The sequence below is a fragment of the Vanellus vanellus genome, assembly GCF_965231255.1.
Source record: "Vanellus vanellus genome assembly, chromosome: 12".
Classification (NCBI taxonomy): Eukaryota; Metazoa; Chordata; class Aves; order Charadriiformes; family Charadriidae; genus Vanellus; species Vanellus vanellus.
Window position 1 is genome coordinate 10571798 of NC_138917.1, and position 16606 is coordinate 10588403.

General features: G+C 63.5%; 2 protein-coding genes across 2 annotated transcripts in view; both read left to right on the forward strand.

Moving 5' to 3' along the window:
• Positions 1-9087, forward strand: part of ACSF3 (acyl-CoA synthetase family member 3) — a 67518-nt gene extending 58431 nt beyond the window's left edge. Inside the window, exons 8-10 of the mRNA XM_082489539.1 lie at positions 4722-4856; positions 5534-5645; positions 8815-9087. Of these exons, the coding sequence (XP_082345665.1) occupies positions 4722-4856; positions 5534-5645; positions 8815-8932 (365 nt within the window). The 3' untranslated portion in view covers positions 8933-9087. The remainder of the gene's footprint in view (positions 1-4721; positions 4857-5533; positions 5646-8814) is intronic.
• Positions 9088-14285: 5198 nt separating this feature from the next.
• CDH15 (cadherin 15) overlaps positions 14286-16606 on the forward strand; it is a gene marked incomplete at its 3' end in the record, with an annotated part of 5941 nt that continues 3620 nt past the window's right edge. The window contains 3 exon segments of the mRNA XM_082489632.1: positions 14286-14367; positions 16081-16221; positions 16433-16588. Of these exon segments, the coding sequence (XP_082345758.1) occupies positions 14317-14367; positions 16081-16221; positions 16433-16588 (348 nt within the window). The 5' untranslated portion in view covers positions 14286-14316.

Consider the following 16606-nt stretch of genomic DNA (forward strand, 5'->3'; position numbering starts at 1 on the left):
TGTTTACACTATTCGAGGACTTTTTTTCAGCTTCCCATAGAAGAATAGACAGAAGGATGGAATGGCCAATGAAATATTCCATACCATAGAGGTCATGCGCAGTATATACATGGGGGTTAGCCGGGGGGTGGGAATCCACAATCACTGCTCCGGACAGTGCCAATTCACTGGGCAGTGAGAGTGACCCGTGTCATTGTCATTATTGTTATTATTACTGTTATTTTTCCTTTTCTGTTACTGTTTCTATTAAACTGTCTTTATCCCAGCCCACAAGGGTTTTTTTGCTCCCTATCCTCTCCTTTTTTTTTTTTTCCTCTTCTCCCCCTCCCCTTCTTGGACGGGGGTGGGGGAAAGGGGGCGTGTGAGCGAGCGGCTGTGCGGCTCTAGTTGCCAACCGGGGCTAAACCACACCATGAACCCGCTGTTTGATGAACCGCTTCCACAGCATCCCTCCTCTCCCTGCGCTCTCCCTGGGAGCAGCCGGGAGCCACGGGCACGGCCGTCTGCAAAGGAGGGTCAGCAGAAATGTGGTTTGGAAGGTGGTGTCACCTCACGGGGTGAGAGAGGGGGGGAGAGCTTTGTTGCCCCCCTCAGAAATCCCTCCCCGTTGCCCCAGTTGCCCCTGCCTGCTGAGGACCGGCGAAGCGCTCAGAGGGTGCTGGGCGAGGAGCACCGTGGTCTGCAGCCCGCTGGAGGCGGCTGCCTGCGTCATGCAGCAGAAAAAGCCGGGGCAGTCGGAAGGGACGGAGCCCGGCACCGGCGGCGGGGCTGCCTGCAAGGGGCTGGCTGGGCTCATGCACTGCCACCCGCGTCAGGAGCCCCGGGGAGGAGGGCGCATCCCTTGCCACAGGCCCTGGGTGCAGTGCCAGGTTTGGAAAAGATGCTCTTAGCACTGTTTTAATGGCAGCGTGTGGGGGGAGAGTCATTAAGCGAACGACAGCAGCCTTTTAACTAGTCTCGCTGGCCCAGGAAATCCCCGCTGGCCTGGGAGGCAGCAAGTGCTTGGCTGTGCTGGATGTGCCGGCGCACACGCCGTCCTGATGTGCTCGGCTGGTAGCAGATGGCGCAGGGCAGAGGGTAATGTGGCTGTCCTCGGCGGACGGCGGTCCCCCGGAGCGTGCTCCGTCCTGTCAGCGTGGGAAGTGACAGCAAGACCCTGATGCTCGGCTGACGGGAGAGAGGAGACAGAAAAGAAGAGACGGGGGGGGGGGGAATTACAGAGCTCGTCCCAGAGCTCATCCCAGAAGCTCACCATAATCACAATAACAGTGCTGACCACCCGCCATGCCCTGCTGCTGACGGGGCTGGAGGGACCCACGCGAGAAGCAGCGATGGCATTTGTGGGGAGCATGGGGATGGAAAGTGAGCGGCGAGAGGGTCTCCCCCCTCCCTCTCTACGCCCAGTCTGAAACGACTCTTCCCCCAGTCCATGGCTGTGTGGGGAACATTTGGGAGGGCGACAGCTTGGGCATCTTCAAAAAGCACATTTCACAGTTGGCAGTGGCACTTCTCTGAGTGTGGGGCACGTCTCCACGGGCAGGTGTGAGCAGACCCTGCCCGTGCTTCTGCCGCAGCCGGGGAGGCAGGGGGCGGCCACGCAGGGATGCTGTTGATGGCCACGCAGGGATGCTGGCGATGGCCATGCCGGGATGCTGTTGATGGCCGTGCAGGGATGCTCGTGCAGGCTAGCCATCAGCCTGCCTGGCTCCAGCTGCCGCCCAGCTGAGCCAGCCGGGCACAGTGCCCAGCCTAACGAGCCCGCTCTGTCGCCCAGCCTAACGAGCCTGCTCCACCACCGGGCTCCAGCGCAGCGCCTCGGAGCAGCTCGCGGGGCCGGGACGGGTGCTCCACATGGTGCCACGAGCTCAGGCTGCTGCCAGCTCCGGTGTCGCGTTATGGTACAGACATGCCCTGAAATCCCGCTGCCGCAAGCAAAGCACAGAGTACTTCCCTCGCTGGAAACGGGATCGGAGGCCCGGCAATGCTGGGACTCGCGTGTCCCGCTCTGCCCCGTCCCCGTGCACGGGGGGACGGGAGCGGGGCAGAGACAAGACCCTGGTGACAGGCTCTGCCCTGGCAGTTTGCTTTGCAAACGGGCTCCAGTGAAATCAGCCGTGGCTGACACCTCCCCGACAGACTCAAGGGCACACAGGGATGGGAATTCGGTCCTTGCTCGTTGCAAGGAGAGATAAGGGGAGCGAGTCGTCCGGGCAAGTGCAGAGCCCTTCAGCTTTCACAGCGGGAGACCTCGGTGCAGAGAAATCGCCTGCCCCCACCCAGGTCTGTCTCATGGACCCAACCGTCCCCTGGACCTTTCCCTGGGACCATTCTCCCCATCGCAGAGCGGGGAAAATGCAAATGTGGCAGCTTTTTGTGTGCTTAAATCCTGAAGAGCAACATGGGAACCGTATGTCATTGAACCAGGTCTGAATTCCCTCTCCTCTCCCTGTCTTCTCTGTATGAATAAGCAGCTCCTGATCTCCCTGCCGAAAGCTCGTGGCTCTCCGGTCCCCCAGTGCCACGTTTTAATTAATGTTCACTCTCCAGTCCCGTGTCAGTCACACATGCCACAGTGATACCAGGCGCAGAAGGTAGTTCATCACAGCAGTCATGAATTCCTTTCAACCCCGAGCAGCCAAACACCCAGAGAGCCCGAGTTTAAAACTCTCCCACAACTTTAAAATATTCCAGACAGCCTTCAACATCCAGGAGAGTGCCAAGAGGCAGGCAGGCAAATACAGGAACAATTAATCATTCCCTGGCCGAACGGAGCAAGATGAGCTGCTCAGAATTGTGACGCGTGCCAGCCGGGCAGGGACACAGCTCTTTTGGGGAACAACCCCAATTTCAGAACCGATTCGGATAGTTCATTGCTCTGACACCATAAATCTCTGGGCGTTCGCTGCCTGTGCGCGCACGACGTGCAAACTCTGCGGCGTGCCGGAGGTGAGCTGGAGATGGGGGTTTGTACCGCTGCGTCGCTGGTGGAGATGTCCCGGGATGTGAAGTGTGCCGGGAGCGCTGCAAAGCAGCACTGGGGGGAGGGAGGGGGGGGCAGAAGGGGCACTGGGGAGGAGGGGAGCAAGGCAGAGGTGGGGTTCAGCGATGTGAACGGCGGAGGTGTGCTCACCTCTGCTGGGTGAGTCCCCCGGAGGAGAGGGGACCTCGTCTCTGAAGGAGAGGACTGGGGTGCGCGTGGTCCTGGGGTGCAGTGGAGAGGCTTTTCCCTGGGCCACCCAACAAAGTCCCCAGGTCTTGACCCTTACCAGAGCCCACATGCTCCTCGCACAGCTTTCACCCAAACCCGAGGTTTAGCAGGTCCTCCTGGCTGCCAGCCGCAGGGATGCTGCGGTCCAGGACCCCGGGCTGTCCTTATTCCCCAAATGTGGGACATGCGCCTGGACGGAGAGCGAGGCAAGCGAGCGTGGGAACTCCTGCAGCCCCGGCGGTGCCGGTTCACCCTGCTCTGTTGGAAGCGGCTTTTTCCCCCGCTGCCAATCTCCGTCTCATCTCCACGTTTGAGCTTTCCAGCCAGCAGGGAAACGCGGTCTGCGAGCGATGCCGCAGCGGGGAGCAGGCTGGGTGTGTGGACACAATGGCAGCGCGTATCATTACGGAGAGGATGGAGACTGACGCGCGAGGGGAGAGCTAAGGGCCCCCCTGGTGCTGCCATCAAGGCTCTGAAATGGAAATGCGTGGTCCCCAGCCCCCCCCCCTCGCCCACCGGTTGGCAAAGGCTCTATTAGCAGGATGTGAGTAATCATCTTAAGTAGCTATCAAAGTGCACCAGCTTGTTAAGCATTTAGCCAGGTTGTGCTGACATGACCTCTCTCCTCAATCTTCTCAGCCTCGGCGCGAGCGGCTAATTACCGCATCACACCTGCCACACGCCTTCTCCCCCTGCAGAAAGGACAGGTCGGATCCAACATGTTGCTTAGGACAGTCATCTTCCCGATGTCGTCCCCCACCTTTTCTTATTACTAGGAGCCACGCGGGAGCGGGGGAGAGCCCCCCTTCGCCAGCAGTGGCATTAACAGCTGGAAATCCCCAGAGCAACAGCTGCTCCAGCGGATGGCAGGGGCTGGTGGCTGTGGTCGGGGCACGCACACGGCGCTGGAGCTGCTAGGAAAGACCCACTCTAGGTTTTGGAGGCTGCTGGAGGCACGTGTCTCATCACTGGCACGGGCGAGCAGGCTGGGGACTACGCGATGGGGGCTGAGCAGCCCCGGTGATGGCAGAGGTCCAGGAGGAGTCACGTCCTACTGGGACAGGACATACGAGGTCTTTGTGACGGGGGATTGCCAGGAAGACGAGGAAGGGGCTGAGCCGGAGCCTGCTTATCTTGTGGTCCATGTTGAGGGTGTGCTGGGGAACATACCCACCTGCAGCGGTGGCTCCTATTTTCATTGCTTCCTTATTAAAGGACTTGTGGGTGCACGGCCGCCACCTTCCCTTTTCCTCCACAGCAAAGCAACGGCTGTCTCCCCTCTGCATGTCCCCAGGAGCAGGCTGTCGCGTGGGGAAGGCTGACACCCCATCCCTGGGGTCTCTGCAGAGATGCTCGTGACCGTCGTGCTGAGCGTGGCTCTCCCCATGTGTCAGCGGAGGCAGCCGGGCTCAGCGCCTGCCCGGGGCATCGCCCGAGCGTCACATCTGCGTGGCAGGAAAGGCAGAGGAGAAGTAAGGGGACGGCCTCTGATGGAGCCTGTTTTGCTTTTCAGGAGACACGGCAGCTTACAAAGATGGCGTTTACTGGATCAAGGGCCGCACCTCGGTAGACATCATCAAAAACGGGGGGTTCAAAATCAGTGCTCTGGAGGTGGAGCGTCATCTGCTCGCGCACCCGTACATCACAGGTACGCTGCTCTTCCCCAGTCCCCGTGGCATCCCACGGCACCGGCATCCCACAGCACGCCGTGCCGAGGAGGGACAGTGCGTGGGAGCCTGGCTCGAGCGAGAGCCCTGGCTCGGCGAGCGCCACGTGAGGCTGCCCGAGGGCTCGTGCCTGGAGGCTGTTTCCCAGAGTTCCCATTAGCGAGGCTGGGTCCCAGCGAGTGGAGAGCAGGCTGCATTTAAAGCCTGCCGTTACTTGTCTCTCGGGGCTGAAGCGGTGAAGCCTGCGGCCGGGTGCCGAGTCAGCAGCAGCTCTCATCTGATTTTGAAAATGAGACGGTAATTAAATCTGTCCTGCCCTTGTGCGTGACCCTGTGCGAGGGGATGGAAGTGGTGCCCCCGGCTCCACACCACTCTGTGCATCATATTCCTCCCCCTTCAATCTAAATTGCTGAAACCGTGGGGCTTCCTGCGTTTTCCGGGGTGAAAGGCTCTGTTCTTGGAAATTGCGTCAGCACAAAAGCCCCCGGTGTTCTCCCGTACCCACACCCCACGGCATCTTCCTCCACGCGCTGCTCTTCCCTGCGCACCGCTGCTGCTGGCGCCTGCCGGAGGTGCTGAGCCCCTCTTTCTACCCCACCCTCTGGCCCCAAAAATCGCTAAAGTTTCTCAGGCCGAGTCCTCTGCTCTCTCTCTGCAGACGTGGCTGTGATCGGGCCTCCGGACATGGTCTGGGGCCAGCGGGTCAGCGCTGTCGTGCAGCTGCACAAGGGGAAGATGCTCTCCGTGAAAGACCTGAAGGAATGGGCCAGGTAAGAAGCCACAGGGCGCCGCAGTGTACGGTGAGCGGCGCGGCAGGGCTGCTGTGGACAGCAGACAGGCTCAGAGCCCGCAGCATCCTCCTGGGGGACATGTCAGAGGAGGGCTGAAGGGGCGGCCGGCAGCGACATAGTGCCTCGGGCTCTGGGGATGGAGAGAAGACCACAGCTCCAACCAGGAGGTCGCCGAGCACACGAGATAATGGAAATGAATGGGCCTCTCGCCCCAAAAGTACCTTTGACAAATGACCTGTGCGGTGTGGCCAAGCGGCTCGTACCCCGCGGGGCAGGAGGTCCCCGCAGCCAGCGGTGCTGCCGGCAGCCCCGAGCTCAGCCGCCGGCGGAGAGCACAGCCCAGAGCAGGCGCCAGGGCAGGGGGAGCTCCGTGTTTTCCCAGCAGCGAGAACATTTGCGCAGCATTTTCCCCGGTGCTGCTGCAATCGCTCCTTGCTTGCCGCCTTACCCGCTGGAAGCCGGCCCAGCCCGGTCCCCAGTTAGTCCCAGAGACCTCTCCCATTGGGGTTTGGAGGTGTGTGGGGGGTGGACACCATTGCTCATGGGCCTTGCACGGTGTCACCCCAGTACCGGTGAGCGTGGCACACAGCAGCCGCCTGCCATCCTGCAAGGTTTCGGCATGGAGACCTGCACCTCCTCGTTCAAATTGGTCAGAGAGCAGCCAGTGCCGAGGTTTCGGGCATCAGCCGTGGGAACATAAGCAGGCGGAAGCCAGGAAGCAGAATCACCAGGTTTATCACCAATATTCCATTAGCAAAATATTTAATAGTGGATTCTTTCTTTTCCTGGCAACTCCCTCCTTCGGGCTGCGGATATTTTTGGCGAGGCTGGCGCTATTTTGTAAGCGGCAGGAGCACTTGTTTCATCAGGGGCTGCGCAGCAGCCAATTAAAGATTTCCCCTGGATCTGCAAAAATCACAGTTGGGGGACTGCGATTTAGCAAATGCAAGGAAGACGCTAGCTGGCCGGCTGCTGCTCTGATTAAACAGTTACGTAGCGGGGGAAGAGAAGCAAACAAAGAAACCAAAGCGGCACAGGGGGGTGGCTGCTGGGGCAGAGGGGCCAAGACCTTGCCAGGGTGTCCCTCCTGCTGCTGCGCGCAGGTTAACCCTCTGGCTGCCGGTCGTCTGGGACTCTCACTCCTCCCAGGGCAGCCCATGGCCATCAGCAGCTTTTGCTTGGTTTTACGGATGTCCTCTTGCACGCTGAGATGCCCCTTCCCGGCCAGACTCAGCCTGTGCTGGTCGGTACAGGGTCCGGTGCTGTGGGGGTTCTCCATCCAGGAGATGGCCTCAGCGCGGGGCAGGAGTGATGGAGAGCAGGGCAGGGAGATCTTCACCATACTGCGCGGTGGCTGCTCGTCCCTAAGCCTCCTGGCAGGGACGTTGGTGTCCCCAGCAGAGCCCTTTGTCTGCCACCCACGGCGTGCTGCTCTGGGGCTCCCTGGCGCAGGGCAGGGGGCTGCGCTCAGCCCCCCACGTGCTCCCCTGCCTGTCCCCCTCCCAGCGTGTCCCCCTTGTCCCTGCACATCTCTTCCCACCGCCGTCCCCAGCTCTGTGGGCAGACACGATGCTGTTCCGCCCGCACAGAAACAGAAGCCCTCGGAGGGTCAGAGAGGCCACCCGGGCTCCTCCGGGGCTGCTGCTCCTTGCCCAGCGCTGGCTCCCGGCACCGCTCCAGCTCCCCCCCCCCGCCTGCTTCTCCCTCTCGCCATGTCTCTCCCCTTTATTTTTTATGTCACTTACGTTCGTTCGGCCCTTTTTCTCGCACACCCTGGCAGGAGACACATGTCCCTCTTCAGAGTGATTCATTTTGCGGCTTTCGCCTCCAATCCCGCTTCCCGGCGACAGGCGCCATCCCGAGTTAGAGGCGTCCATATGGCAGGGGGTGCTGGTGGCAGGAGGGGAGGGGGGGGGGGGGAGGAGGGCCGGGCGATGGTTTGAAGGGCTCAGCAGACTTGGCACCTCGCGTTAGAGCCAGTGCCAGGACGCTGCCGGAGCTGGGCATGGCCCCAGGTTGGTGACACACAGGCAGCAGAAGGCAGGAGAGCCCCCCCTGCGCGCTCTGCAAAGGGCACGGGGGACGATGCTCGGCGCTCAGACTCCCTCCCGCAGCGGGAAGACCCCCTGCGGGCCAGAGCGTGTGGCTACAAGTCACTGGGGAGGTGGCCCACCTGTGGTCCTTGGGGTGCGGCGCCAGGACACGTGGGGGGGGGTCCAGCATCCATCACACCACTGCGCTCCTTCCCCTTCCTAACGAGGAGGGCTGATGAGTCCGCATCAGGGGCTCTACCTCTGCCTCGCTTACCGAAGGCTCTCTGCACCCCCTCCCGAGGGGTGGGAGGGTGTTTCGGGGTGTGTTGTACTCGGGGGGTGCTGCATGAGAGGGTTGGCAGCCCAGGGTGACCCAGCGCAGGCAGTGCCCTCACCGACGGGGCTGAACGCGGCCGGCAGAACCGGGTACCGGTAACGGGGTCCACGGGCAGCCCCAAACACAGCAAGCGATGAGCCGGGTCAGCGGGGAACACAGGCAGGAGCAAAACAGGGGCAGAGATGAGCTATGATGGAGGGCCAAGGTCCTCCCAGGAGACAGGGCTGGAGATGAGCTCTGCACCTCTGAGGGGGCCCTCGAGGGATGAGCTGCTGGCAACACAGGGCTGAGGTCCCTGCGGAGAGAGGCTGGGAGCGGGCACCCCACAGCACAGCCCAGGAGGGGGCTGGAGCCCAGGGCTGAGCCTAAATGGGCTCCTGGGGTGTAGGTGGGGCTGTGGGTGCCCCCAGGACAGCTCATCCTGCAGGGGGGCTGCTCTCCAGCCCTCCTTCTTCTGCAGCACAGAAATGCGTGACCAGTGAACCACCCAGACCTGCCACTCTCTCGGGGTCTGCGTTGAGCCCTTAAGAGAAAGCCGGGGCATGTTCTCCAGGGCAAACCAAAGCCACTCGCCTGTGCTCCCGCTGCCTGGAGAGCCGCGGCTGGGGCAGCTTGCTTGGACACCACGATGGGCTGCAGGATGCAGGGTCCTGGAGTAAATCCCCACCCCACCCCAGAATCCAGCAGCGTTTGCGAGGTCTTGGGACAGGCTCTGTAGCACGGAGGGGGTGGAAGCGCTGGTCTGTTGGCCATAACGGACTGTGCCTCTGCGTTGCAGGGAGACCATGGCACCCTACACCATCCCGACCGAGCTGATCGTGGTGGAGGAGATCCCGCGCAACCAGATGGGAAAAGTCAACAAGAAGGAGCTTCTGCAGCGCTTTTACCCAGCCTAGAGCACGGCCTCGGGCCAGGACTGAGGAGCCCAGGGGGGTGTTTGGTCCTCCACTGCATCCATTCTCTCTCCAGGACAACACTGATGAGGTGCCAGCGGTGAATAGCGGCGGTGGGTCTGAGTTCGCTGCAGACTGGTCCATGAATAAAGTCCAATGAAAGCAGGATTCACCCCACACGGTCTCCTCTTTGGCTGAACTGAGCCGGAGCTGCAGGGCCACCACCTTCCTTGAGCAGGAGCTGTTTGCAGGAGGCTCAGGGCAGCCCTGGGACTATGAGGGAAGCGTGGGATGAACGCTGGGGGGTCCCTGGCCAGGAGTGCCCCCATGCCAGTGCTGGCAGCAGGCACGTGCTGGCCAAAGTTGCTCTATTTAGCCCCCATGCAGGTGATGGGAGGCAGGTGGAAAACAGATACCACAAATACCTCCTCATCCCCCCCGAGCTGGTCCCAGCAGCAGCTGCTCAGGGGCAGACAAGCCCCACTCAGCCCCATGATGCCAACCCACAAAAGCTACTCTGCCTGGGTGGGGAGGGCTGCCCAGGCACCTTACCTTCATCTGCCTCTCTGGGTGCTCATCCCCATTCCTGTTATAGCTCTGCCTCCGGCCACGTGCAACTCATCACCAGGTGAAATTACTCTTTAGATTAACCCCCTGTCTTCAGCCAGCTGTGGGTGATGCCTGGTAATTTTGCCTCCTCTCTGGCCTTTCCCACGGACTCAGCGACTTTCCCCGTAGTTTGGTTTATAGAGAGGGAGAGTCTAGAGAGCACCCCTCACCAGTGGGATCCAAGTCGCCGTGGGATGCCCCATAACCTGCTGTGAACCTGCTCCACCGAGCGCCGCCACCCCTTTTCCAGCAGAAGGGAAGAATAAATAGAAAATCACAAATAAATCCTGGCAGCGCTTACCAACCCAGTGCATCTCCCCACCCAGGTGCTCCCACGCCAGCCAGGTCCTGGCACGGAGCGATGTCAGGGGTGCCCGTGGGCACACGGTTCGGCATGGGGTGGGGGCAGACGCAGCATGAGTTATATAGCATGTGCCTCTGTGTGTGTGTGTGTGTGTGTGTGCACTGACACCAGCGCCCACGTCTGAAGGTCATCAGTTCCCTGGAGGACAGGCGGTATCGATAAACCCTACCTGTATAAATGGATTTTTGTCCCTGTTTGACTTCATGCGTGAGCTGCCGGCAGCATGGCAGTGGGCGATGGGGACCATGAATGCCGGGGGAGGGGATGGCGGTCGTGCCCTGCAGCTCCCCACCCAGTGGGTCCATCCCCGGTGTGGGGACAGTGCACTGGGGAGGCAGTTTGGCAGTGGGATGCTGGTCTGGTCCTATCCGGTGCCCAGGGGGTGACAGGGAGACCCAGATTTCCCTGCCAGCCAGTGGGACCCTGGGAGCAGCAGGGATGGCAAGAGGAATAGGGAGCACAAGGAATTACATCGAACACCTTTGTTAAGGTCGGTGGAGCCCTGAACATCTGGAAGGGCTATTAGTGAACATGGAGGGGATGTGTCGGGGACAGCTGGCAGACACGTGGCTCTGGGCAGAGAGAGCAGGGATGGGATGGGGACAGGAGAGGGGACAGGAAAGGGGACATGGATGGGGACAGGCTTCCACCGCTGCAGCCCCTCCATCCTACTCCATCCTGCCTGCACAGACAGGTCCAGCCGTGCGCCCGCTCTGTCCATCCCTGCGTCCATCCCTGCACCCTGCCCATGGCAGTGTGTCCCAGGGCAGTGCCAGCACCTGGAATTTGGTACTTCAAGCCCAGAAGGCATTGGGACAGGGCCCTCCAGAGGCACCAGGGACACACAAAGCTCACGCAGCCACCCCTCACCACCCCACGCCACGCAGGCGCGGCGCTCCGGCACACCGGCGCTCCGGCACACCGGCGCTTCGGCACACCGGCACACCGGCACGGCTCACGGCTTGCCCCCTCACCGCGGCGTGCGGAGCTGAGCACCGGCGGCTCTCACCGGTCTGCGGGAGGGACCGAGCGGATCCTTTGTTAAAACATCAACGATGCAGTAAATTTTTTAACTTACCAAATAGATCAATATCAAATTATCATGTCTCACATTCATAACTCTTAAGCAAGCAACAATGGAGAGAGACAAGGTCACTGGAGAATAAATAGCAGCAAAAGCTCTTAATGATCTATCATTCTCGACAACCCCAGGCACCCAGCACCAGCCCGGTGACAAGATCATTAATAAAACTCTGCAGGAACGCTATCGATTGCTTTGATGGATGATCACAGGTAGCAAATACTGTAAAACACCTGGTTGTCACATACTAAAATGAGTAGCTTGACTCACACCTCGGCACGGGGACCCGGCTGTGACTCTGCCGCCTTTTCTCCTCAGTGGTGGCTTTCGCAGGGAGGGTGGTCGGTGGCGCAGGTTTTGGGAGCCGCTTGCTGCAGCTGCTGCCAGGTTTGGGGCTGCCATCCATGCTGGAATTCCACGGCTCCCACCTCCACTCCCCCACCATTGTTCATCCCTATAGATGGGAACTGTTAATTAAAAACCTCATTAAAGCACCTGGTATCAGTGCCCAAAGCCCAGGCCAGGAGCTGAGCCGGCTGGAGATGGGTTTTGGTGACCGGGTGCCAAGGGATGAACTTGGAGACCTGCTCCGCCCCCTCACCGCTGGATGCAGCCCCGGGACATCAGCACAGCCTGGACCTCAGGGATGGACGGGGGTCCCCAAGGCCATAGGCTCTGCTCCCCCACACTGTATCTGTCTGGGGTGCGGGGGGGCCGTGCATGTCCGTCCCCCCCCCCGGCAGCTCCAAGCACTTCACTTGCGAGCCACGTCTGCATCGACGGTCTGATCATATGTACACAACCATTCAATTACCCCGTAATGGCTACAGGCTATTAAGCCATCAATCTCCTTCATTAAGGCCTGCCAGGCCCGTCCCCGGCATCGCGCAATAAAACCATTAAAACAACAACAACAACAACCCAAAGTAGCATCTTTAATGCGTCGGCTGTAACGCCGTCCCCGCCACCGATGCTGACCATCCCGCAGCGTCTCCCACCCCGCTGCAGCATCATCCCCCTGTCCGCAGCCCACCCTGGGTCACCCGGGGACCCGCTCACCCCAAACAAGGTATCATCCTTGCGGGGGTGTCCCCAGGGAGCTGGGGGCTGCCCTCACCCCGCCATGCTCCCAACGGCTCGTCCCTGCCCCGGGCTCAGCGGGCATCTCGGCACGCCGGGACCCACTCTCGCGCTTTATAGCTGACATTATCTTTTATTGCTATATAAAAAAAAAAATGAAGCTCCAGTGGCTTTATGGCTGCTGCGCCGGCATTTGGCACCTCGCTGCTCGGCTCTGCGCTCCCGGCTGATCGCTGTCTCCGTCACTGGGTGTGGTGGGGATGGGGCACTGCTCAGACCCCCCCAGTCCCTGCACTGGGGCCACGAGTGGTCCCACTGCACACACAGTAGGGATGTGACTGGTTCCAACACCCACAGCTCGTGCACTGGCCTGGGCAGATCAGAGGGTGTCAGTGGGGAGGGGGGGGGATGACCTGGCCCCTCCAAAATAGGGTGACCTTTTTCCAACTCGGCACGGCAAGGAGGGGTCACAGGCCTGGGCTGGCACCGTTTGGACCCAGCACCTGTGGCACCCCAAATCCCTTCACCCCAGTGGGAGCCCTGGTTTGCAGAGAAGAGGGGCAGGGGGTGGTGGTGCAGGGCTGGTGGTCAGGCGGGGGGGTTGGGGGCCACAGGCACCCGGCAGCTCCCATGGCCAGCAGCACCGGCACCACGACCTGGCACTGGCACCTTGTCAGAGCCCGTCACATCTGCCACCCCCGCACCCCCACGCCACGGTGCCAGTGGCAGGGAACATCTGCTTGGCCGCCCCGCTGCCACGGCGCGTTAGGGTCAGGGGCAGCCGCCAGGACCCCCGGCCAGTGCTGCCGGGGCTGTTCCTCACCGTGACACTGATGTGGGGTGGCAGGGCGAGCGGGGTGGATGGATGGGATCAGACAGACAGACGGGCAAGCGAGCGCTGCTGCCCGCGCCAGGGCTCAGCCACGCCGCGGGTCACCAGTCCCTGACGCTCAACCACTCATGGTGCAGCTCCATGTCCCCTCCCGCTGTCCCTGGGGACACCGACACCCCTACCACCGCCGCTCAGCTTCTGGGGACGGACAGAAGACATCCTGCATCCCACATCTTGTGTCCCTTTGTCCCTTTTCCCACGCCTTGTGTCCTACCCATGTGTCAGTGCCCCACACCTTGAACCATGCTCCAAACCCCGAACGATGCCCCGCAGAGGGATGGCACCGAGGGATGCCTCCCTCCTCTCCCTCCCCCCCCCCCCCCCCCCCCAGCTCCGTCCTCTCCGGGAGGTGGCGGATTTCCAGTCCTGCTGCCGCCGGGACCACCGGGGACCCCGCGCCGGCGGGCGGAGGGCTCTCCCCGCTGCGGCACCCGGGGCGGCGGGGACCGCCGGTGTCGGGGCTGGTGGCCGGGACGATGCTGCCACCTGGTGCCGCGGTCTTGCGGTGCCGCCGGGACCGGAACCGGGGGTCGGGGGCAGCACCGGCCCTGGGGGTCGGGGGGCAGCACAGGGACCGGCAGCGGGTGTCGGGGAGAAGCACCGGGACCGCCCCCGAGGGTCGGGGGACAACGTTGGGACCGACCCAGGTGGTCGGGGGCAGCACCGGGACCGGGGCGGCGGGGCCAGGGGCCTTGCCGGGGCTCCGGGAGCAGCCCGAGGCCGTTCCGCCCCGTGGGAACCCGCCGGGGCCCGGACACCGGGGCCCCTCCCGAGCCTGCCCCGGCCCTGGCCCCGCCGCCAGCGCAGGCGGCACCGGCACCGTCCCCGGGCGCGGCCGGGGATCCCGGGGCGGGCTCGCCTGGAAGGGATGGCGAGGCGGAACGGGGCGGGCAGAACCGGTCCCGCTGCTAGTGCCGGTGCCGGTGCCGGTGCCGGACCAGCCGTGGCGGTGGCAGCGGGGCCGGGTCTCTCCTTCCCCGCCCGCCCCGTCGCGGCATCCCCGGGGCGCGCCCGCCGACAGCTGCCGCGTTCCCGCCCGCTTTGCCCCGGGGGCCGCGCACCCCCGGCCCCCAGCCCCGGGCAGCGGGGGGACCCCCCCCCCCTCCTCCGCGCCCCTCCGCATCCCCCCGTACCCGGCCTGGCCCCCCTCCCGCTCCCCCCGCCGCCCGCCCCGCCGGGCCCCCGCCGGGCAGGGGGTGCAGGCTCCCGGCCGGGGGGGCGGCAGGGACAGCTGCCCGGCCGGGGGGGGCCCCGGCCCGCTCGGCAGCACATGTGCTGTCACTCAGCCAGCCCCGCGGTTATTTTAGCTCGGGGCTGGCGAGCGGCTCGGGGCTGGCGGCCGGACTGCGCCCCGCTCCGCCATGGGCCCCCCGCTCCTCCTCGCCTGCCTGCTCGCCCCCCTCTGCGCTCGGGTAAGGGGTGCGGGGAGATGGGGAAGGGGTGGGGATGGGGATGGAGGTGGGAATGGGAATGGGGACCCCCCCAGCTCCATGGTCTGGGAGGGCCGGCCAGGATGGGGAGCCTGGATGCGGTGCTGGGGATCAGCCGGACCCCAAACGCCGCGGAGGCATGTCCCTGGGGGCAGCGGGGATGGGGATAGGGGTGACGGGGGCTCGGTGCCACTCTTGGGGCATTTCCCACCCCACAGATGGTGGCAGCAGGGGGGGAGCCTGCAACTCCGGCACACTGCTTGCGTTTGTGAACTGGGGGATGGGATTTGAGGGAGGGTTAGGTGCTCAGAAACACTCTGCTCCCCCCTTTCCCACCCCAACTGTGGTCCCAGACCCCCTTGCACCCCCCTGTCCATGCATGTCCCCCCAGAGTCCATCACCGCAGTCTCAGGCCTGAGCCACATGGGGCCATTGGGGTTCTGGCCTGGACCCCATGGCTGAGTGCTCAGGGCAGGGGAAGGAAAAGGGACCTGCAGGGCAGCCCCCCCACAGCAGCAGGGCCCCCATCACCCCCACAACACTCCCCATCTGCCCTGAGCTCCAGCAGCCTCCCAGGGAAGGGGGGGGGGCTCTCCTGGAGGAGGCAGAGGGACAGCTGGAGGCCACGGGCACCGAAAATCACAGCCTCAAAACAAGCCCCTTGTCCTCCCCGCCTGGTGGGAATGGCGCACAGCCCACCCCGCATCCCCTGGCTCGGCCCCACACCATCCCCATGGACCCCCAGCACAGCCACCCCCGGTGCCCTGCTCCTGGGAGGGGGACCTGGGGCACCCCGGGGCACCCCGGCACCGAGCGGTGCGGGCAGGACGGGTGCAGACACGGGTGGGTGCAGATGTGGGTGCACAGCCTGGTGCTACCCAGATGTGCTCCCTCCCCGGAGAGGGGACAGTACGTGTCCCCGGGGCCCAGGATGAGGTTGAGCCCTGATGGAATGTGGCGCGGAGCTGGGGGGGGTGGTGGGAGGGTGGGCTGCATGCACAGCTCCCGGCCCCCCCTCCCAAGCCCCCACACCTGCTCCCCACAGCCCCAGACCCCCATGCCACACCCCTAATTCCCTGACCCCCCCAAGCCCAGTCCCCCAGAGCCACTAAGCCCATCCTAGCCCCCACAGCTCCCTGACCCTCACTGCAGCCCCCCCCATAACTCCTGCTCCCCCAGTCCCTGTTCCTAACACGCCCCTCCCCTCAGCCCCCCAGTTCCATCCCAGCCCCCCTCGTTCCTTATCCCCACCCAGCGCCCCAGCTCTGTGCTCCGGCCGGGCTACCTGTGCTGCCCAAACCCGGCCCCGACCCTTCTGCCCTCGTTGCCACATCCATGTGGTGACGGTGACACGGGCTGGGACCACGCCAGGCGCTTCCAGCCCAGGGTAACCCCTCCGTCCCCACCGCAGGGGTCCCGTGGGGCACAGCCCAGCTGTATCATGGGGTGATGCCCAGGGGATGACCGGGGTTGTTGGCGGGGCACCCCTTCCTGGCAAGCCCAGTGGGACGCCTGTCGCCATCACACCAGGGTGCCAGGGGACCACCGACACAAAGCTCCTGGGGGAGCTGGGTGGCCTCTCCGCTCCCCAAGACCCGACCCCATCAGGGGGTGCCAGCGCCCTACACCCCAGCACCGTGCATCCCACTCCGGAGGTTTCGGGGTCACTGGTAGAACCGTGTCCCCCCCCTACAGGGTGCCAGCCCAGCCCAGGCCCCAGGCACCCCCCAGGCCTGGCGGCAGCACGAGGGTCTGCGGCGGGTGAAGAGGGCCTGGGTGATCCCCCCCATCAGCATCTCGGAGAACCACAAGCGCATCCCCCACCTCCTGGTACAGGTAGGCAGGGATCCCCCCTCCCTCTCTTCCAGGCGGAGGGGTGGGGGGCACCCTGGGCAGAGGGGGTTGCATGAGGGCACCCCAGGAGGGGGTCATGGCATGGGGGGGGGGGGGGGGGGGGGGGGGGGGGAGACTCAGGGCAGAGGGGGACCCCAGGCAGGGGACGGACCCCCCAGCCCTGGGACCGCCAGCCCTGCTCTCCCTGGGGCAGATCAAATCGGACAAGCAGCAGCCCGGGGGGGTGATCTACAGCATCAAAGGGCCAGGGGTGGACGAGGAGCCCCTGGGCATCTTCTCCATCGACAAGTTCAGCGGGAAGGTCTTCCTCAATGCCATGCTGGACAGGGAAGAGAACGACCGCTTCCGAGTAAGGATGCCGCCCAGC